This window comes from Pogoniulus pusillus, chromosome 40 (genome assembly GCF_015220805.1).
Source record: "Pogoniulus pusillus isolate bPogPus1 chromosome 40, bPogPus1.pri, whole genome shotgun sequence".
Classification (NCBI taxonomy): Eukaryota; Metazoa; Chordata; class Aves; order Piciformes; family Lybiidae; genus Pogoniulus; species Pogoniulus pusillus.
The window spans coordinates 3,129,684-3,150,939 of NC_087303.1; the positions used below are offsets into that span (position 1 = coordinate 3,129,684).

General features: G+C 57.0%; 1 protein-coding gene across 1 annotated transcript; it reads right to left on the bottom strand.

Annotated features, from left to right (window-relative positions):
* Positions 1-6,074: 6,074 nt before the first annotated feature.
* On the bottom strand, positions 6,075-19,303 carry KRT23 (keratin 23). Its single transcript, XM_064174361.1, has 8 exons — positions 18,728-19,303; positions 14,621-14,703; positions 12,199-12,355; positions 9,657-9,818; positions 9,448-9,573; positions 7,855-8,075; positions 7,162-7,193; positions 6,075-6,585 (listed from the first exon to the last, which is right to left on the bottom strand). Exons 1-8 carry the CDS (start codon positions 19,139-19,141, stop codon positions 6,482-6,484), a joined length of 1,299 nt encoding a protein of 432 aa, XP_064030431.1. The 5' UTR covers positions 19,142-19,303; the 3' UTR covers positions 6,075-6,481.
* Positions 19,304-21,256: the final 1,953 nt, after the last annotated feature.

Consider the following 21,256-nt stretch of genomic DNA (forward strand, 5'->3'; position numbering starts at 1 on the left):
TCCCGGGTCGCACAAGGAGACGTCGCTGAGCATCTCCTTCTCTGGTCTTTCGGCCAGAAGGAGACCTTTTCCTGGCGGAACTTTCGTGGCTCCCAGCAATGTTTCTCTTCCCAGCCACAAGCTGGCACTGTGAGAGCCTGGTGCACGGCAGCGAGCTCGTAGCAATAGCATCCCGGGGGGTGTCTGGCTTTGGGCACCTTCACAGCTGCACTTTGGGGGACAGAAGTGTTCATGATCCCCTGGAGTGCTACCTGAGCTTTCCTTTGTCACTGATGCCTGAGGGTCTGAATTCACAGGGAGCAGTAAACTCTGCATGGTACAGAAGAGGCTGCAGGGGTTTGTTGCAGTCCTTGTCCTGCACATCTGTGATGCTGTCTTCAGCTCCACTCACTAGATGCCTGCTTGCTGATTGAGACTGATCTGTGGTGGGATTTGCTCAGCTGAGCCTGGGCACTGAGATGGCTCCTACAAAGTCATAGATTGATGGAATGGTTTGGGTTGGAAGGGATCTTCAAGCTCGTCCAGCTCCAAGCCCCTGCCATGTGCAGGGACACCTCCCACCAGCACAGGTAGCTCAAGGCCTTGTCCATTCTGGCCTTAAACACCTCCAGGGAGAGGGCAGCCACAGCCTCCCTGGGCAGTCTGTGCCAGTGTCTCCTCACCCTCACTGTGCTCTTCTGCTTCCCTCTGGGATTTTAGTGGGATGTGTCAATAGGTTTGGACTCTTTATTACAGGCCTTGAGGCTTCCTGACTTTCCTTCCAACTCTTCTTTTCCAGGATGCCCATGGCAGCAGCAGCTGCTCAGCTTCTGCCCCAGCACTGGGCTAAACACAGCCACAGATTGCATGGGGTTGGGAGGGACCCTCAGAGGTCATCTTGTCCAACCAAGTCAGCAGGGACAGCTCCAGCTGGATCATGTTGCTCAGGGCCACATCAAGTGGTACTGGTAGATAGTAGCTGAACATTAGCCAGCAGTGTGCCCAGGTGGGCAGGAGAGCCAATGGCATCTTGGCTTGGCTCAGGAGCAGTGTGGGCAGCAGGACAAGGGAGGTTGGGACCTCAAGCAGGACAAAGTGGAGCTGTCACACTTGGAACCCCACACCAGGACAAGTGGAGCTGTTTGTCAGGGCTCTGCTTTGACTGCCAGGAGCTGCTGCTCAGCACTGCTCAGGCCACCCCTGCAGTGCTGTGTCCAGTTCTGGGCTCCTCAATTCCAGAGAGATGTTGAGGTGCTGGAAGGTGCCCAGAGAAGGCTGGGGAGGGGCCTGGAGCACAGCCCTGTGAGGAGAGGCTGAGGGAGCTGGGGGGGTGCTGCCTGCAGCAGAGGAGGCTCAGGGCAGAGCTGATTGCTGTCTGCAGCTGCCTGCAGGGAGGCTGTAGCCAGGTGGGGTTGGGCTCTGCTGCCAGGCAGCCAGGGCCAGAAGAAGGGGACCCAGCCTGAAGCTGTGGCAGGGCAGGGTCAGGCTGGATGTTAGGAGGAAGTTCTTCCCAGCAAGAGTGATTGGCATTGGAATAGGCTGCCCAGGGAGGTGGTGGAGTGCCCATGGCTGGAGGTGTTGAGGCCAAGCCTGTCTGGGGCCCTTAGTGCCATGGTCTGGTTGGTTGGGCAGGGCTGGGTGCTAGGTTGGACTGGCTGAGCTTGGAGCACTCTTCCCACCTGGCTAATTCTATGATTCTAAGTTTGACCTGGAACTGAAAATGATCAAGCAGAAAGAAAACTAAACCTCCTCTGCTGTTGCCTTCCTGCACTGCTCCCTTTACAAGGGCAGTTTCTGCAGCATTCCCTGTTTCCTGCTTGGGAATTTCTCTGCCCAGGGCTGCTCTCAGAGTGTTTGCTTTGTGCTCTTTGTGCTTTGACTTCTCTGTGTGCCTGAGCCTGAGCTGGCCTCTGGGCCTCTGCTCTGCAGAAGGTCCTTAACGTTTATCAGCTGCTCCAGCTTGTTTGCTGCTCCTTTTTTTCCTCCTGCCTGCTCCAGAGAATTATTCCCACACTGAATTGCATTTTATGTAACTACAATTCCTGACTTCTGCTGCTTTCTCTGGAGCCTGACAGCATCCTATCAAGTGAACTCCCTTTGACTTGTCCTTAGGACCTTGGAAAGCAGAAAGGTTTCCCCCCCCCTGAAGTCTAAGTAGTGATTTGAAGTGCCTCTACCACAGCTGCTGTGATGATTTTATGCCTTTTAAAGCTTCTGCTGCATATTCAGACTCTCCAAATGCAAATTCCCATGTCCAGAAGCAGCAGCCCTGCACCTGTCTCACCACGAGGTCACCTCTGGTGCTCTGTCAGCTCTAAGCTCCTGGCAGCAAGGCTCCAGCTGGGAGCGTTTCGGTGCTGCTGGGTTCTGCAAGCAATTTCCCTCCTGCCAGCCCCCAGCTCTGTGGCCATGCTGTTCCAAACAGCTTCAAAAGGCCACTTGAAAAGAAATGAAAGCATTTTACTGCAGCAGGAGCTGGGAGGAAGCAGCACAGTGAAGCGCCGGCGGTGACTGCGCGGAGCCGGCGGAAGGGCAGAGGCATTAATTAAGCTGCTTGTGGCTGTGTCACCGCATGGGCAGCCTGGGGGCTGCCGAGCACTCTGCTGCTCCTTGCTTCTCTCTTCAGGGATCCTTCCCTTTGCTGCCTGATTCATGCCCAGAACAGGCATCTCTCAGCAAAACTTCACAAACCTTTATAGGTCAGGGTGTGGACATTGTGAAATGCTTCACCTGCTCCCTGCTCTGGCAGCAACAGCTGAGCAGAGCTCACAGCAGGGCTCTGCAGGGTGGGCTTTGTGCCCTTTCCTTTTCCATTTCCCAAATGAATCATAGAATCAAGCAGGTTAGAAGAGAGCTCCAAGCTCATCCAGTCCATCTTAGCACACAGCCCTGTCCAGTCAACCAGACCATGGCACTAAATGCCCCATCCAGGCTTTGCTTCAACACCTCCAAAAGTGGCAACTCCACCACCTCCCTGAGCAGCCCATTCCAATGCCAACCACTCTCTCTGGGAAGAAATGGCCTCCTTTAGTCTGCAGCTGTATTAAGCAGGCAGCAGAAAACAAACCTTTAGCATCCTAGATAAGTGTTTGTTGCTCAGGAAGCAAAAGCAACCTGCCCCTGCCCGGCCACATCCCCTGGAGGGCTGTGGCAAGCAGCAGTCTGGCTGCATGACCTCATTGCAGGCTCCTTCCCGAGGATCAACAATCCGCTGCCTGCTGTCAGACACCTCCAGCAGCTGTAGCACTCCTGCAGGTGGAAGGGTGGTGACTCACACACCTTCTGGAGAGCAGTCAAGGCTGTTAGAAATCGCCGTGGAGGATGATTTAGTGCAGGACTTCCTTAAATGGCAGCTGAAACTGTGAGGAGGGATTTGTGGATGCTGCTGGTTTCAGCCTCCTTTTATAGCCTGTGAGCTGCTGGCTGCTGCTGCTGTGCAAACAGCTCCTTACATCATGCACCGAGACTCAGCTGTGGCATCCTCCTCCCTGGGTGGTTCTTCCCAGCCCATTCCATTTATGGGCAGTGGAAGAGCTTCACTTCCAGCTGCTGTTTTGTGATGCTTCCTTCACGCTTCAAATCCTGCAGCATCTCTGGGCCTGGGTCAGCTACTTCCCTGGTGTCCAAGCAGCTCTGCTGTGTGCATTCGGTGCCAGAGCAGAGCAGCTGCAGCCAGCAGCTTTCAGCCACTGCTAAGGAATTAACAAACTTTCAAGCAATACAGCAGCCTCTTCCCCTTCTTTCCCTCCCTTTATTTCCCTTCTTCCCTTCCCCCCTTTCCTTTCTTTCCTTCCTTCCCTTCTCCTTCTTTCCCTTCTCTTTCCTTTCTTCCCTTTCCCTTCTTCCCCTTCTTTCTTTCCCTTTATTTCCCTTCTTCCCTTCCCCCCTTTCCCTTCTTCCCCTTCTTTCCTTCCCTTTATTTCCCTTCTTCCCTTCCCTCCTTCCCCTTCTTCCCCTTCTTCCTTTCTCCTTCTTTCCCTTCTTCCCTTCCCCTTCTTCCCTTTCCCGTCTTCCCTTCCCCTTCTTTCCCTTCTTCCCTTCCCCTTCTTTCCCTTCTCTTCCCTTTCTTCCTCTTCTTCCCTTCCCCTTCTTCCCCTTCTTCCCCTCCCCTTCTTCCCTTCCCCATCTCTATTTGAGGTTTCCCAAACACAGAGCTCCTGCAGCCCCTGGCCCAGGTTCCTGCCCAGGGCTGATCTTGGTGCAGCTCCTGGCACTCATTAATGGGAGCACATCACCAGCACATGGGCAGGACCTTCTCCAGCCGTGCCCATGGGAATGAATCCATCCAATGCCACCTTTGGTGCCATCAGATAGGGCAGAGATTGCTGCAAGCAGAGTGGCTCCTCAGGGAAGCTGCTTCCTCTGGGTAAGTGGAAGCTGTGAAGTGATGGTTCCTCATTTAGCTGCTGGCAGCTGCTGCCTTTCTGCCATCTCCTCTGCCAGCTTCTGCAGCAGCCCAAGGGGAAGGTTCTGCCTCCTCCAGTCACCATCTCTCTGCCTGCACCTCCCAGCACACTGTGGGCATGCAGTGCTCACAGGGCATGCATGGGGTAGGGAGCAGCAGCATTATTGATGCCTTAGGCTGCAGAGCTGCCCCGGACACTTCTGGCACAGCTCAGCTGCCAGCCCACAGCCCAGAGTCAGCAAGCATTAGAGCCAGGGCAGCAGAGGGGCAGTGACACAGGGTGAGGTGTTCCCTAGGGGTGAGGTGTTCGATAGGGGTGAAGTGTCCCACAGGGGAAGGCTCACAGCATCCCAGAACACATCTGCTTGGAAGAGACCTCCCAGACCACCTTGCCCAACCCTCCAGCCCTGGTGCAGTCTTCTAATGCCACAAAAAGTCTTGCAGGAGGAAGGCAACACCAAGAAGGGTTCCAGAACCCCTTTGTCCAGGTCAGGCTTGCTGGGCCTGGGCAGGAGGAAGGACATTGTTAATTAGGCAGGAGTTACTAATCCTGTACTACAAGTTTTGCCCAATGGAAGGAACACATTAGGTAATTCCATTCAATGCTTTGGGGATCACTTTGTGCAACCAGGGTGGAGAGTTGTGGGGGGGGAGTGGGGGGGCAAAAGGGAATCAGGAACTGGTCCTGACATGCCAGGAGGAAAACTCTGAATCGTGGAGGTGGCTTTGTCTGCTCCACAGCTGGGCTCATGTTGCACTTCTCACTTCCTTTTGTGGGCCTCCTTTCAGAGCAAGACAAGGAACAAGAACCCTTTCATGCAGGCCCCTGGGTGGGTAGGGAGGGCAGGGTGACAGTGGCATTGCCAGCTGGGAGGCTGCCCTAGGTACAGGGCTCTGCGTGCAGACCTTGGCTTTGGAATGCAGATCTGCACAGCCACTCCTGCTGCCCCATTCTGCCTCTTCCTCCTGCTCTGCAGCCTCCCTCCCCCAGGCAACCTCACTGCAGAGCTCCTCTCTGGGCTCAGTTTTTAGCTCTCCATATCCCCGGAGATGGTTTAGGGACATGGTTTGGTGGTGACTCCTTGGTGCTGGGGTTGGCCTGGATGACCTTGGAGGTCTCTTTCAAATCTGTTCTTTGATTCTGTGAGGTGATCTCCTGCTGCCAGGAGCCTGAGCTGATGGCAGCAAGGGCAGAAGCTTGGCTTTGGCTGAGGAGCTTGGGGCTCTCCCCTGATGGCAGCAGGCAGCCCCACACCAGCCTGTGCTGAGCACAGAGCCAGCAGCAGCAGCAGCAGCAGCCACACACCAATGTGAGAGCAACCACTGAGCTGGGGTTGGATGAGTGTCTGGCTGAGCACTCCCTGGCTGGGAAGGGAAATGTGTGAAGGCAGCTAAAGAAGATTCCTGCAGAGCTGAAGAGGGAAGGGACCTCCTTGGGGTGACCGCTGCAGCGCAGGGCACTCAGCAGCCACCCTGCAGAAGATGCTGTTTGAAGCTGGCACTGAAAAGGTCACTCAGGGGAGCCTCAATTTGCTTGTGCCAATGTGCCCTCTAACTCCTGCCACCTCTGCTCTGCTGTTTGGTGTCCTTCCAGTTTGACACCTCCTGAAGCAATGAGGCTGTGGCAGCCCTGACCTCCACCAGGGCCTGCTGCACATAGAAGAGAAAGCAAACCCAGGACACTTCCAAGGACCAGCAAAGGTGATGGAAAAGGATTTATTGGCTGCAGTGAGGTCTGTGATGGGATACACAAGGCCAGGAGAAAAGCTGAGAGGTTATTCCCCTTAAATGAGAGTTAATGTGCAGAGCTGTGAGCGAGCCACAGGCAGAGATCCATGCCCCAGGGGGTGTGCACAGGACATGTCTGCCCTGCTCCTCCAGCCACCTTCAGCCAGCAGCTTCTCTCTGCCACTCTGATGGCTACCAGCCCTTGAACCTACCAGTACGAGCTGCACCCAGCTCTGCCAGGCACTTCTCAGTGCTGGGCTGTGAATCATTGAGGAGAGAGCTGACTCCAGCATCCTGTCTTACAGCAGGGAGTTGCACAGGAGGGTCTCGGAGCTCAGCACAGCCCAGTAGCCAGCAGCAGTCTGTGCCTCAAGCCTGCTGGTGGAGCTCATTGATGGTGGAGGCCACCACCTGCCCGTCCACACTGTCATGGACAATGGCTTTGATCTTCCTGTTGGGCAGCCCAGCAGGCCCTGGGAGAGAAGGCAAAGTTAATTAGACAGGAGGCAAAGCTGAGCCAGGCTGATGCAGGACAAGCTTTGTCTGCAGGGATTTACCAACCACCTCCTCCTCAGCTGACTTCTCTTTGAGCCAGCCCCTGGGTGACATCCCCTGCCCTAAGGCCACTGAGTGCTGGCCAGGCCAGAGCAGGTGAGCAGTGCAGCCCCCTCCAGGGGATGCAGCTCCAGAGCTGATTATGCTGCACCTGCAGGTCGTGGTCCTGCCAGGATGAGTCCCCAGGCATGCAGCCTGCTCTTTGCTCCCAGCTCCAGCACCGCTTCAGCCACCACAGGGAGCCTCTCTCTGTACCCCCCCACATCCCATGGGAGCTTTGGTGTTGAATCTGGGCTCTGGCCAGGGTCTGACTGACAGAGCTCAGCCTGCAGGCACCCCTGGATCCCAGCCCCAGCTCTGGGGAGCTGCCTGCTAGGAGACCAACCAACCCGTGCAGAGCCTCCTGAGCTCCTCCTGTAAGGCTCTGAGGAACACCTGAGGGGAGATGACAGCAATTAAGAGCTGCTGTAGAGCATCGAATGAGGGACTTTTACCTTTAGCTTTTGATTCAGATTTTCTTGCTATCCTGCAAAGATAACAAAACAGACAACAAAGAGCAGTGACTGGGCTGGCCTCAGGGACACCTCTCAGCTAGACTCAGCTGCTCCAGCCTGGCCTTGAGCACCCCCAGGACAGGAGGCAGCCACAGCCTCCCTGGGCAGCCTGTGCCAGGCTCTCACCACCCTCACACTCAACAGCTTCTTCCTCAGCTCCACTCGAACCCTGCTCTGCCTCAGCTCCAAACCATTCCCCCTTGGGCTGGCTCCAGACCCCCTCAGCAGAAGTCTCTCTGCAGCCTCCCTACAGGATCCCTTCAGGCACTGACAGCAGCTCTGAGGTGTCCCTAGAGCCTTCTCCTCTGCAGGCTGAACCTCCCCCAGCTCCCTCAGGACAGAAGATGACCAAATCTGCCTGGCACTGACCCTTCTGCTGTGCTGTGCCAGGCCTGCAGTGGGAGGGCAGAGCGATTTTGAACGAGCAGAACTATCAAGGGAGGCAAATCTCAGCTGCACAGACCCGAGCTGCTTGCTCTGCTAAGTGGCTCAGGCTCTTTGCTCTGCCCCAGCCCACTCAAGCAGCAGCCTTTGGTGTAGTTGGGAGCTCAGAAGCTTCGAGCATCAACAAACAAACAACCAAACCAACCCAAGAGCAGAGCTCTGCTCCCCTCTGCCCTGCCCCAGCCTTACCCATCAGCCTTCCCCTCCAGCAGCAGGCGGTAGGTGGAAATCTCCTTCTCCAGCCTGATTTTGATGCCCAGCAGGACCTTGTACTGGTTGTTCTGCTGCTTGATGTCGTGGCGGAGCTGCCCCAGCTCCTCCTCACACCTGGAGATGATTCGCTGCATGTCCTGCAGCGCAGCGGCGTAGGAGCTGCGTGTGGCGGCCAAGCTGTCCTCCAGCATCTGCTTCTGCCAGGGCAGACAGGGCAGGGTTGGCACTGCCCTGCGTGGGGCAGTGCAGAGGCAGCAGCAGCTTCACTCTGCAGCTGGCAGCTTTTGGCGTGAAGGCTGAGGTGGTTTGAATGCACAGACCTGGGCATGAAGGGGCCCCTGAAGGGCATCCAGTCCAACCCCCCCTGCAGCCAGCAGGGACATCGTCCACTGGAGCAGGCTGCCCAGAGCCCTGCTGAGCCTCACCTTGAATGTGAGGGCCTCAAGCAGCTCCCTGGGCAACCCTGCTGCACCCTCATGCATTGGCATGACTGTGTCCTGAAGTGATGTTTGGCACAGCGAGAGACAGTCCCTGAGTCCTTCCTCCCTGCTCTGCTCCTCCTGCTCAGGAGCTCTGCTCCTCAGCTCCAGGCTCTTTGGTCAGCTCTGCACTGGCTGCCCACAGCTGCTGCAGCTCTCCAGGTAGTAGCTGTGGAGCTGCTGCAGCAGAGCTACTGGAGAGTCCTCACCACAGCTCGTCTGTGGCAGGCATCAGGAGAGGACTGCCCATAGGATCATAGAACCAGGCTGAAAGAGAGCTCCAAGCTCATCCTGTCCAACCTAGCACCCAGCCCTAAGCCAGTCAACCAGAGCATGGCACTAAGTGCCCCAGCCAGGATTTTCCTGAGCACCTTCAGAGATAGGCACTCCACCACCTCCCTGGGCAGCCCATTCCAATGCCAATCACTCTCTCTGACAACAACTTCCTCCTAACATCCAGCTTGACCCTCTCCTGACACAACTTGAGGCTTATTCTGTCCCTGGGGGCCTGGCAGCAGAGCCCAACCCCACCTGGCTACAGCCTCCCTGCAGGCAGCTGCAGGCAGCAATCAGCTCTGCCCTGAGCCTCCTCTGCTGTAGGCTGCACCCCCCCAGCTCCCTCAGCCTCTCCTCACAGGGCTGTGCTCCAGGCCCCTCTCCAGCCTTGCTGCCCTTCTCTCAACACCTTCCAGCACCTCAACATCTCTCTTGAATGGAGGAGCCCAGAACTGGACACAGCACTCCAGGGGTGGCCTGAGCAGTGCTGAGCACAGGGGCAGAACCTCCCTTGTCCTACTGGCCATGGGAGGGATCTGGATGTGTCCCTGTCTGCCTGGACATGCTTGCAGCTCTCCTTTCTCTTGCTTCTCCCACGCTTTGCTCTAATTTTGGGTCATTTTTGCCCTTCTCTCTGGTGGTTGCTGTCTCTGCTCTGCTCAGTGAGGCACAGTCTCAATTCCAGTTTTGCTGGTACTTAATAATGATAATAAGGTCAGGCCAGGCTCTGGATTTAATGAGGGACTGGCCCAGGATGGTTTCTGAGCACTCAGGAGGTGCCAGAGGCCAGGCAGGGGCTGTCTGCAGCAGGTACCTTGCTGAGCTGTGCCTGCAGCTCGATGTCCAGCGCCTGCCAGGTGCGCTTCAGCTCCTTGATCTCCTGCTCATTGTGCTGCATCTGCTCTGGGTTAGGGCTTGCTGCCAGGGTCGTGGCTGAGCTCTGCAGAGCAAAGGTGAGAGGAGCTGAGTCAGGTCAGCCACCTGCAGCAGTGCCCCCGGGCATGGGCAGCAGGCAGCTGTTACCTGCTCTCTGTACCAGCTGTCCAGGCTCTGCCGATTCTGCTCGATGATGGCTTCGTAATCTTCCCTTATTGCAGCCAGAATCTTGGCCAGGTCCTCAGGGGGTGCAGCTTTCACCCTGACATCCACTCTGAGGTCCTGTGGTGAGCGATTTGCTTCCATGTCCTGCTCAGGGATTAGCAGAGGAAAGGAGGGAACTTGGTTATGAGGGTGGGAAGCTTTCATTCCTCTCTCACCTTATCATAGAGTCATAGAATCAGCCAGGCTGGGAGAGAGCTCTGAGCTCAGCCAGCCCAACCTAGCACCCAGCCCATGCCAATCAACCAGACCATGGCACTAAGTGCCCCAGACAGACTTTGCTTCAACACCTCCAGGAGTGGCAACTCCACCACCTCCCTGGGCAGCCCATTCCAATGCCAATCACTCTCTCTGCCAACAACTTCCTCCTCACATCCAGCCTGAACTTCACCTGGCACAACTTGAGACTGTGTCCCCTTGTTCTGTTGCTGGCTGCCTGGGAGAAGAGCCCAACCCCACCTGGCTACAGCCTCTCTTCGGGTAGCTGCAGGCAGCAACGAGCTCTGCCCTGAGCCTCCTCTTCTGCAGGCTGCACAACCCCAGATCCCTCAGCCTCATTCAGCTCCATCCTCCCTCAGCCCCCAGACATCTGTCCACTGGGGCAGGCTGGTGGTGTTGGATTTGTGTTCAGTTAGCACCAGCTGGCAGCTGCCTGTGCCCGAGAGCTGTGCCTTTGCCTGCCTGTGTGCTGGAGACCCCAGAAGATCAGGGCAGGAAACCTCATCCCCAAGTGCCTCTGGAGGAGCTGAGCTCCAGGAGCAGCTCTGCCACTTCGTGTTGCTTTCACCATCAGAAGCCCAAAGCTCTGCTGGAAGCCTCACAGCAGTTCCAACTCTCCGAGCCTGCCTGTTAGTATTAATGGGACCATAACGAAGTTTACAGGAGAGCAACGTAAAAAGCTCTGTGTAATTGTTAGAGCAGTAATTGGATTAAAGCCTATAATTAGTGTGTAAACAACATCATTAGGGACGGGTCGGGCCGGCCTGGCTGCATTCCTTTCGCTCTAGCGCAGTGCCGGGCGCTGGGTACCAGCGGCAGGAGCAGCCTGGCAGAGGCCAGGCAGGGAATGACATCACAGCCTCCAGCATGCAGATCAGCTGGACACGCCGAGGGCTCTGCTCTCCTCCCCCTCCCTGCTCTGCCCTGGGCACAGCCTGCGATGGGGCAGAGTGGATCCCTGCCCCAGCCAGTTGACTGCAGCTCAGAGTTTGGGAAGTCAGGAAAAACGAAATTGTGGTGTGGTAGTTTTGGGTTTGTGCAGTTGAAACTAAAGATAACAGCAGAGAGAGAGAGAGAGCAAACTAAGGGTATCTATGGAACAAACTGCTGCAGAATACAACCACCTTGGAGCAGGTGGGGGTGGGGGCAAGGGGAGGGTGAAGCAGCAAGTGGCAGCAAAAGCAGTGCCCGGGGGAAGAGAGCAGCAGAAGCAGCAGATCCAGGCTGTGCTCCCAGGCACCAAGCTCCTGATGCTCCAATGAAATGATATCAGCTTAGCCATTGTTGCCATTTTATGGCCTATCCTTGGAGCCACAGGAACAAAGCCCCTCAGGATCACCAAGTCCAACCTAGAACCCTGCTCTGTGAGATTCACCTTAAAGCAGATTCCCAAGCACCTCCTCCACTCTCCACTCAGAGACTCCAATACTCTTCCACTTCTAAGTTTCTCTGTTCCCAAGTTTTTTTAATGTCTGAGCTCGAAATCCAGCCCAAATGGAACATTGCATCCAGTTCTGGGCCCCTCAGCTCAAGAAAGACCTCAGGAGAATCCAGCCCAGAGCCACAGAGCTGCTGCAGGCAGTGGAACATCTCCTGTGAGGCCAGGCAGAGGAGCTGGGGCTGCTTGGAGTGGAGGAGCCTGAGGGCTGCCCCAGGGCTGTGCAGGGCTGGAACCAGGCTCTGCTCAGGGATGGCCAAGGACAGGGCAAGGGGCAAGCAGAAGTCAGCTCCCTTGGCCTCCCCAGCCAGTCCTTTCCACTGTGATCCTTCAGGAGCTCAAGGTGTGGTCAGCTCAGGTCAGCCTGCTCTAGAGGACCTGCTTGAGCTGTGGGCAGTGAGCAAGGTGAGCTCCAGAGGTCCTTTGAACCTCAACCACTCCATGCTTCTGTGGAGGGACAGGTCCAGGAGGGAAAGGTCTGTGAGGTGTAAAAGCCTCAAACGTTTCCCTCTGCCTTGCAGCCTCTGAGCTCACCCCAGAGAGTTTCTGAGAGCCTAAGAGCAGACAAGTCCTTAGCTGGCTCTGGCACACAGGTTGGCAACCAGGGAAGGGAGGGAGCAAATGCAGCAATTTGTGCTCCTTCCCCAAATCCCAATGTCATTGCCCAGGCTTTGTCCCCCATCTGTGGCTCTGCTGCAGCCATGCTGAGCTCCTGCACCACCCAGGCCACGCTGGGTCTGACCTGCAGCTGGGGACACAGTGGGAAAGGCTTTTGGGTGGGAGGATTTTACCCAGGGGAACTTCTCCTACCTCCTCGTGGTCTTTCCTCCTCAGGATGTGCTCTTCTCTCAGGCCCTCGATCTCCATCTCCAGGTCTGTGGTCACTATGGTCAGCCCATCCAGCTCCTTGCGCAGGTTCTCCACGTCCAGCTGCACCCCCTGCCTGCGAGCTCGCTCTGCCTCGTACCTGGGGACACAGGGCAGGCTGCCAGGGGCAGCTGGGTGCCAGAGGCAGGGGAGCAGGGTGCAGGTTTTGGGGGGATCGGGGTGCCTGGGGTAGCAGGGTAGAGGTTTTGGGAGAGCAGGGTGCCAGAGAGAGGGGGGCAGGGTGCAGGTTTTGGGGCAGCAGGGTTCCTGAGGGAGTAGGGTGCAGGTTTGGAGGGAGCAGGGTGCAGGTTTTGGGGCAGCAGGGTGCCAGGTGGAGCAGGGTGCCATGGGGAGGGGAGTAGGGTGCGAGTTTGGGGGGGAGCAGGGTACCAGAGGGAAGGGAGCAGGGTGCAGGTTTGGGGACAACAGAGTGCAGGTTTGGGGGGAACAAGGTACCAGGGGGAGGGTAGCAGGGTGCAGGTTTAGAGGGAGCAGGGTACCAGGGGGAGAAGAGTGACAGGGGGAGCAGGGTGCAAGGGGAGGGGGGAGCAGGGTGCAAGGGGAGGGGGGAGCAGGGTGCAAGGGGAGGGGGGAGCAGGGTGGTTCTGGCCTCTGCAGGTCATGTCAGAGTGGCAAAGCTAAGTCTAAGGTGGTTGAGGAATATCCCTGGAGCTATTCCAGGTGAGGCTCAACAGGGCTCTGGGCAACCTGTTCCAGTGGAGGATGTCCCTGCTGAGGGCAGGGGGGGTTGGATGCCCTTTGGAGGTCCCTTCCAACCCAGACCATTCTGTGAGTGCTCTGAGTAGGGAGCTGGAGAGGGTAAGCAGCTCGGGAAACAAACCCTGCTGCTCAGAGATGTTCCTTGGGTACCCCTGGACACTGCTCAGAAGAGGAGGAGTTCCACAGGGTTTTCCTTTCCTCCTCACACCTGCTGCTCTGCTCCTGCTGTCCTTGGCCTGCTTGCAGCCCCGAGGCTGTGGCTGTCAGGGGTGAGGGCAGCAGCAGCAGTCAGTGCCTCCTGCTCACCTGGCAGCCCTTCAGAGCACAGCAGTGGCCCAGTTCCTGGTGGCCCTCTCTAACCTCCTGCACCTTCCCACGCTGTCAGCCTCGCTCAGAAGGGCTCTGCTGTGTCGTCCCTTGGGCACAGGAAGCTCCTTTGCTCCTCAGCCTCTCTCCCTGTGCCTCATTGCTGGTGGGCCCTGATGATGCCTCAGAGCTGTTCTGTGATGCCAGCCCCAGAGCAGCTCCAGGGCTGCTTTCTCTGGCACACTGCAGGAGGGCAGGCAGCTGGGGAAGGGCTCCCTGCTCAGCTGCCTTCTTTGGAGCAGTGCCACCAGAAGGGGACCATGAAGGACAAACCTCCACAGCCCCCAGCAGCCACCTGCAGAGCTCTGCAGCCCTCTCTGAGCTGCCTGCCAGCTCTCTCCCTGAACACTTTGGCTTCGTGCTGGTCTCAGGATCATCTTCCAGCCATGCCCCCAGTGTGCTCTGGGCAGCCAAGGCAGCACCAGCCATGGGCTGCAGCAAAACCTGGGAGGCTGCAGAGCAGAAGGTAGCTGGGACAGGAATTTCCTGCTGAGCTGGGCAGGGGGGTGCTGAGCACAGGAAACGGATTGGGGCTGGCCTGGGGAAGCTGGGGCAGAGAGGAGTTAATTTGTACTCCCCGGTGACAGTTTGAGTGCCTTTTGTCACAAGCATCAAGTGTCTGCTGTAAAACCTGCTCTGCAGGACCTCAGCTCCAGTATCATCAACAGAGTGACTCAGGGTTGTTCACCAATGGCTTGTGGCTTTCACATCCTTTTCATCCTTTCTGGGTTATTTCTGCTACCTTGGTCTCACCTGCCCAGGGTCAGCAGCAAGCCTCAGCAAGGGCAGGTTCAAACTGGGACAAGACACAGAACTTGGAATGGCTCAGAGTGGAAAGGAGCTCAGAGCTCAGCTGCTTCAACCTCCTGCCATGCCCAGGGACTAGACTCAGCTGCTCCAGGCCTCATCCAGCCTGGCCCTGAACACCCCCAAGCAGGAGGCAGCCACAGCCTCCCTGGGCAGCCTGTGACAGGCTCTCACCACCCTCACACTCAACTCCTTCCTCAGCTCCACTCTCACCCTGCTCTGCCTCAGCTCCAAACCATTCCCTCTTGGGCTGGTTCCAGACCCCCTCAGCAGAAGTCTCTCTGCAGGATCCCTGCAGGATCCCTTCAGGCACTGGCAGCAGCTCTGATGTGTCCCTGGAGCTTTCTCCTCTGTAGCTCCCTCAGCCTGTGCTCACAGCAGAGCTGCTCCAGCCCGTGGCTCATCCTCTGGCCTCCCTCCAGCAGCAGTCTCTCCCTAATCCTCTCCTCAGGATAACCAGAGAGGAGCATACTTGAGCCTGAAGTCTTCCGAGGCCATGCTGGCGTTGTCGATCTGCAGCAGGATGCTGGCGTTGGTGATTTTGCTGTCCTCAATCTGCAAAAGACAGAAGTCCTCTGGAGACTCAGAGCTGCCTTAGGGGCTGGTGAACAACCTGTCCTGCCCTGGGCAGAAGCACCTAAAGAGCAGAATCCCCATTTTACAGAATAAGAGGGTCTCAGATGTCCCTGCAGCACTCGTCCAGGGTCTCTCTCCTCTCTGTCTCACCTTCCTGCAGATGAAGAAGGAGTTACCTTCTCCTAGGCTAGGTAGAGGACATGAACAACCTGCCCCCAGCCTCCCTGGTGAGTTACAGACCAGCAGTCTCTGCCCTGCTCTTGCTTTCTGTGAGCTGGGTTTGATTCTGTTCAGCATCACCAGAAAGCAGCCTTCAGGGCAGAGCCATTAGCTGAGCACAATTAAAACGCTGGAGTTAATCAGATGCCAACAATTAACTGGGTGCATGAACCCCTGGCAGGGTCACTGCTGAGGTGCAAAGGGAGCCCTGAGCAGGACCCCTCAGGGCCACTGTGTGCTTCACTCTGGAGCTCATCAGCCTGAGAGTCACACAGTGCTAGGGGTTGGAAGGGAGCTTCAGAGATCAGCCAGAGCAGGGCACACAGGAACACAGCCAGGGTGGGCTGGAAGCTCTGTAGAGAAGGAGACTCCATAATCTCTCAGGGCAGCCTGCTCCAGGTTCCCAGCACCCTCACACCAAAGATTTTTCCTCCTCCTGTTGAGGTGGAACCTCCTGGGGTCCAGCTTGTACCTGCTGTGCCTCGTCCTGACACTGGGCACCACCAAGCAGAGCCTGGCACCTTCACCCTGACACCCACCCTCAGCTGTTTACTGACATTGCTCAGGTCCCCTCTCAGCCTAAGCAGCCCCAGGGCTCTCAGCCTCTCTTCACAGCAGAGATATTCCAGTCCCTTCCTCACCCTCACAGCCTCCACTGCACTCTCTCCAGCAGATCCTGCTCTCTCTTGAACTGGGGAGCCCAGAACTGGACACACTGCTCCAGGTGTGGCCTCACCAGGGCAGAGCAGAGAGGGAGGAGGGGAAGAAAACCTCCCTAGACCTGCTGGAGGACAGCTGCTGGAGAGCAGCACCAACATCCCATAGTCATGGTCCACTCCTCATTCACCTCCAAGTGCACTGCCCAGCAGCAGGCAGTGACCCAGGGATGGTTTTGCTCGGGGCTGCTGCAAACAGCTCAGAAGGGAGCAGGAGGAGCAGGCACTGAGTGCTCAGCATGCATTGGGCAGCCTCCTGAGTGCCTACCAACATCAACCAACTTTGGACTGTGGAGCTGAAGATGAAAAGCTGAGTGCTGCATTCCAAGGTGACAGAAGTCCAGCAGGACCTCCTGCACAACTGGCAGCAACCCAGACCTGTGGGGCATGGTGCCCTGGCTGAGCAAGGAGGGAAGAGGAGCAGGGCAGCAGCTGCCTCCGCTCAGCACCCAGACAGCAAAGAGAGGAGCATTTGGGCTCTGCAGACATCCTCATCAACCACTTACAGAGCTCTTAGCACCTTGGAGGGAAACTTCCTACACCTGAATGAGTCACAGAGAGAGAAGGAAATGACAGAAGTGTCCTGGAGAGGCATAAGTTTCTCTCTTGAGGAGGGCAGAAGGTGCCTGTGGAAGGCAGCAGCTAAGCTGGTACAGGCTGAGCCCTCTTGAGCAATTAGCAGCACCTGGGGATGCTGCCCTGGGACATGACCAAGGCCAGCTGGAGTGAAACAGTGCCCTGAACCTGCTGCTGCTCTTGGCAGAGGAGAGGCAAGACCTGAATCCATCCTTAGAGAGTGGGAAATGCTCCTGCAGGAGGCAACAAGGTGATGAGGAAGCAAGGTTTGGGTTCCTCAGCTTTGTGCCATCTCCTAGCCATGCCACGTGGCAGCAAGCTCCTACAAAGGCTTTGCCACCTGAGCCTCTCTTAGTGTTCTGCCAGCTGCTGTGGGCTCCTGCTGCTGGGCACTTGGTGTGCCTTGCCAAGGTGAGCCCTTCAGCCAGCACCAGTGGGCACAACACTAGAACCAGTCCTCAGTCAGGCAGTGAAGAACCCTCACAGTGTGACATGAGAAATGCCCTCAAAGTCCTTCTCAAGCCTGACTTCCCTGCACTGCTTTGTCCTCAGCATGTCCATGTCCTCTGCCCAGCAGCACCCTTGGGTGCTCTCTCAGTCACTTTGCTCACTTAGCAGTGCAGAGGATTTGAACAAGGCACTGCCCTCACCCACTGGTGCCAGCTTGCTTATGTCTGGGGAGCCAGGCTGGAGCGAGGCAGCTTCTTGCTCCCCCTGGCACCCTCTCTCCCAGGCTGCTCCTCCTGGCACTTTCTCCCAGGCTGCTCCCCCTGGCACCTTCTCCCAGGTCACTCCATCTGGCACCTTCACCCAGGCTGCTCCCCCTGGCACCTTCTCCCAGGTCACTCCATCTGGCACCTTCACCCAGTCTGCTCCCCCTGGCACCTGCATCCAGGCTTCAGACAAGTGTGGTCCAAGCTGTAGGACCTAAAGGGTTGCCTGTCTCCCAGTTCAGGCAGGCAGCACAGCGTGGCCTGCCTGGGTTGTTGCCCACAGCACCCTAAATTGTCTCTAAATGACATTTTAGGTGCTAAATTACTTTCAGTTTTAAATTCATGGTTAATTAAATTAATTATGGTTAATAATTAGATGCTGCATTTTGCCTCACTTGACTGCCACTCAGGGTGCTAATTGCAATCATTTATAGAGAAAGCAGAACTTTGGGGCTCCTGTAAATCATCCCTGAATGGTTTTACCTCCCAGTATGAGCCCCACATTGGGACTAGGCTCAGCCAGCTGCAGATGCCCAGGGAGAGCTGCTTCGGGGGTGCCTGTGCCAGGGAGAGCTGCTTTGGGGGTGCCTGTGCCAGGGAGAGCTGCTTCGGTGCTGGGTGTCAAAACTGAGTGGTTTGGCTGCCAGCAGAGCCAAGGGAGGACTCTACCCCCATCAACTTTACACCCTCAGTCTCAGAGCCTGTCTAAGCCTTGCTGGTTTGAGTCCCAAATCCAGGGAGCAGAGTCCTGTTCCCGAGGGACAAGGTTTTCTCCCTGGCCCTTCAAAAGAAGGGCTCAAGCCAGGGGTCTGGAGAGGGTTGAGCTTTCTTTGGCCTTAAAACAGAGGCAGGTGGTGACAATTCTGCCTCTCTCACACTGTCTGTGGTCAGAGTGCCTCATCTGCCTGCAGGCAACACATTTGCCAGGGAGCTTGGCTCAGTCCCTGGCCCCAGCCAGTAGAGCTGGGGGCCAGCACCGTTCCCAGCCCTCTCTTCTCTCCCCACTTTTGCTCTGCCTGTGCTCTGAAACGTGGAGGGAAGAGCTCAGTGCCAGCTGGAGCAGCTCTGGGTTGTGCCCCAGAGGGCTGCACAAGGTGAGTGACCCTGCTGGGTCAGAGAGATGGCTCCAGTGCTGTGCTCCCCAAGGACCCAGGTGAAGCTGTGCTGCAGGTGAGGACACTGAGTTTGGGAGGCTGAGAGCTGCTGCTGAACCTTTGCATTAACGACTGGCAGGAACCAGAAATTCTCCTTTTAATTACAGTGAAAACATCCACAAGGAATTTGTCACTGCCATTTTCTTAATTACAATGAAGTATTTTTCCACCTGATTACATAAGCTCATTGGATCCCAAACTCCTGGAGTTTCATTGTCTGCCAGCACAGGAATCAAAGCAGCGAGGTGCAGCAGTGTCTGCAGCCAGCCTGCCTGCCAGGAGGCAGCTGCTCAGCTCCCTGCCTCTGGAATCCGCTCGGATCCACCAGCGGCCAAAGAGACCAAAGCTCTGCCAGCAGCCAGAGCTGCTCCCCCACAGCCTCCTGCAGAGCTGCCAGGGCTCTGCGTGCTGCCAGGGCTCTGCAGAACCCCCCGCCCCGGCTCTCCTGCCAGCCTGTCCTCCGGTCCTACTCCTCAGGAGCACCCAAAGGGTTTGTGCCCAGCTCCTGCAGCCCCTCGCAGCCTTTCCAACGTTCCCAAGGGTTTTCTGTCACTTCCTCAGGGAAAGCCACCCGGATTGCCTAGGAGAGCAGGTGGTGACCCAGTCCCTCGCAGCTCTGCCTTACCTGTCTTTGCATGTCAGTGACGTGCTGCTCGTACTGGCTGAAGTCCTGCCTCTTGCCGTGGGACTTTGTCTTGTGCCACTCTAGGATGCAGCTCTCCAGCTGAGCGTTGGCTGCTTCCAGGGCACGGACCTTGTCCAGGTAGGCAGCCAAACGGTCATTCAGGTTCTGCATGGTCTGCTTCTCATTCCCACCCAGGAAGATGCTTTCCCCATGCTGCTCGCCGAAGCCTGCCCAGGCTGCCCCTCCTCCAGCAGGCAGCCAGAGGGGTCTGGCAGAGGAGAACGGATGGGTGCTGCTGGCACCAGCGTCTGCACCCGCGGCTCTGTAGGAAGGTCCTGGCGGGGCCAACCCACACCCTGAGCTACCCCTGAGGGACCCAGGAAAGAACTGCAAAGGGCCTTGGCTGGTGCTCATGTTTAGCTCTGTTGTGACTCTGCCTCAGTGTTTGAGCAGCACTGAGCAGTTCCTTAGCCTTCCCCGGGCAGCTTTATGCCTTTTCCTGTGGGAGTTTCCCTTCGATGAATGACTACAGCAACAAGATTGTGTCATCACCAAACGTGCTTCCTCTTGGTCAATTCTGCAGCCTCCCCGAGCCTGCACAGCTGTTGTTGTTTGCAGGCTCACACCGGATCCTTCCCTTGGGTTGTTTGGGTTGTTGCCTTTTTTTTTTTCCCTCTCCCCCTCTCTTTTTTCCTTTTCATATTCTAATGCTGAGGTGTGGCTGAAATCAGGAGGTGTGGAGCGGCAGCAGCTCTGCCTCAGACGCTTCGCTAACCGTGGAGTCGATCTGCTCTGCTCTGCCGCCTGCCAAGGGGAAGAGTTTGGTCCTGTGCAGGCTGCCTGGGGGAGCTGGGGCAGGTTCTGCTCCCTCAGGAGCCGCTCTCCTTCAGCAGCCTCTGAACGTCCCTACCCAGCGCATCCTGTCAAGCTGTCAGCACCATGCCCAGCAGCTTCAGCCACCCGCGGCTGGGATGCAGCGATCCAGCCTCTGCCACCTGAGCAAAACCCCAGCCCAAGGAGGGGAGGGTCCAGTTCATCCCTTAGGCTGCCCATTTCCAGGCGAAACGGCTGAGGGTTGGCTCCTCAGACCTGTCGCTGCCTTTCTCCCGGCTGGAGCCACGGCTGAGCCTCAGCAGGTGCCCCTGGCACGGGTGGCAATGCCATTGCTATCCCAGGGGTTCTGTTTCCATGTTAGGATATTTCCATGCTTATCAACAGCAAATATTTGGGGGTTGTAACGGCCCTTGGACGCTTGACCTGCATGCAAAGCTGCCAGCCCTGCAGACTGAGCTGGCAGCCATGCAGAGGCTGAAAGCTTCAGCAGCCTCCTGCCAAGCTTCTCCCACCCAGCAGGGAAGGGGCCAGGCCTGCTTGGGCAGAGCTTTCCAGTGGGTGGTGAGTTGTGAAGCATTCCCACGGCCACAGCTGGGATTGCTGGGTTTGCCTGGGCTGTCAGAGGAGTTCTAGGCCGTGAGCAAGAGGTGGGATAGAGGAAGAAGGTTTGGGAAGAGGTGGGAAGCCAGGTGGGCACTGGGCTCTCAGCTGGGGCAGCTGTTTGCCCTCCAGCAGCTGAGGCTCAGCTCCTCACCAAGCTCTCCCCTGCCACTCTTGCTCTGAGCAGGGGGCTGGGGGAGATTGAGCTGACCCAAACTCCACTGGCCTGGAGGAAATCCGCAGGGGTCTTGGTTCCTGTGCCTCATTCTAAAGGTTTTCTGCTGCGCCTCACCCTCCCTGGGCTGTCTCCTGGCCCATTGCGTAGGGCAGGTTTTGAGCTCCTCCTCGTGGCCCTGGCTGAGCTCTGCTCAGCACCTGCTGCTTCTCTCGGTGCCAGTTCCATTCCCACAGATTCCTTCTTCCTCCTCACACATTTCCCTGTCTGCAGCTGCTGGCGTTTGTCCCTGCAGATTCGTTTTTCCAGTAAGGACAAGGTGTGGCATGAACCATTCTGGTGGCAGCTGCTGCCAGGAGATGCAGCTGGGTGGCAGCTGCTGGAGAGGGAGAAGGGCTCGAAGCAGAAGACAAAAAAATTGAAAGCCTAACTTAAAATAAACCCCAAACTATGGAAGAACCAACAACAGCATCCTGCTGCTCTGCTCTGCTCTGCTCAGCTCAGCTCAGCTCAGCTCAGCAGAGGTTGATTTTGCTGCCTGGCAGTTCAGCAGGCTCATGGAACAGGGCACTAAAGACAAGCCCCTGCTCATCAAGTGAGATAAACCAAAGCCTTTGCTTCTCCTTTGCTGCTCAGGGAGGGACACAGTGAGGCCAGCAGTGAGATGATGGTTTGTGAGGCAGCACAGCCTCTGCCCCCAGGGCTCCATGGAGCATCACCCACCATGAACAGCACAGCTGGCACAACCCATGGCTGCTCTGCTGCCTGGAAGTGCTCCTGGGAAGCTCAGCCTGTCCTGGGCTCCTCAATTCAAGAGAGATGGTGAGGTACTGGAATGTGTCCAGAGAAGGGCAACGAAGCTGGTGAGGGGCCTGGAGCACAGCCCTGTGAGGAGAGGCTGAGGGAGCTGGGGGGGTGCA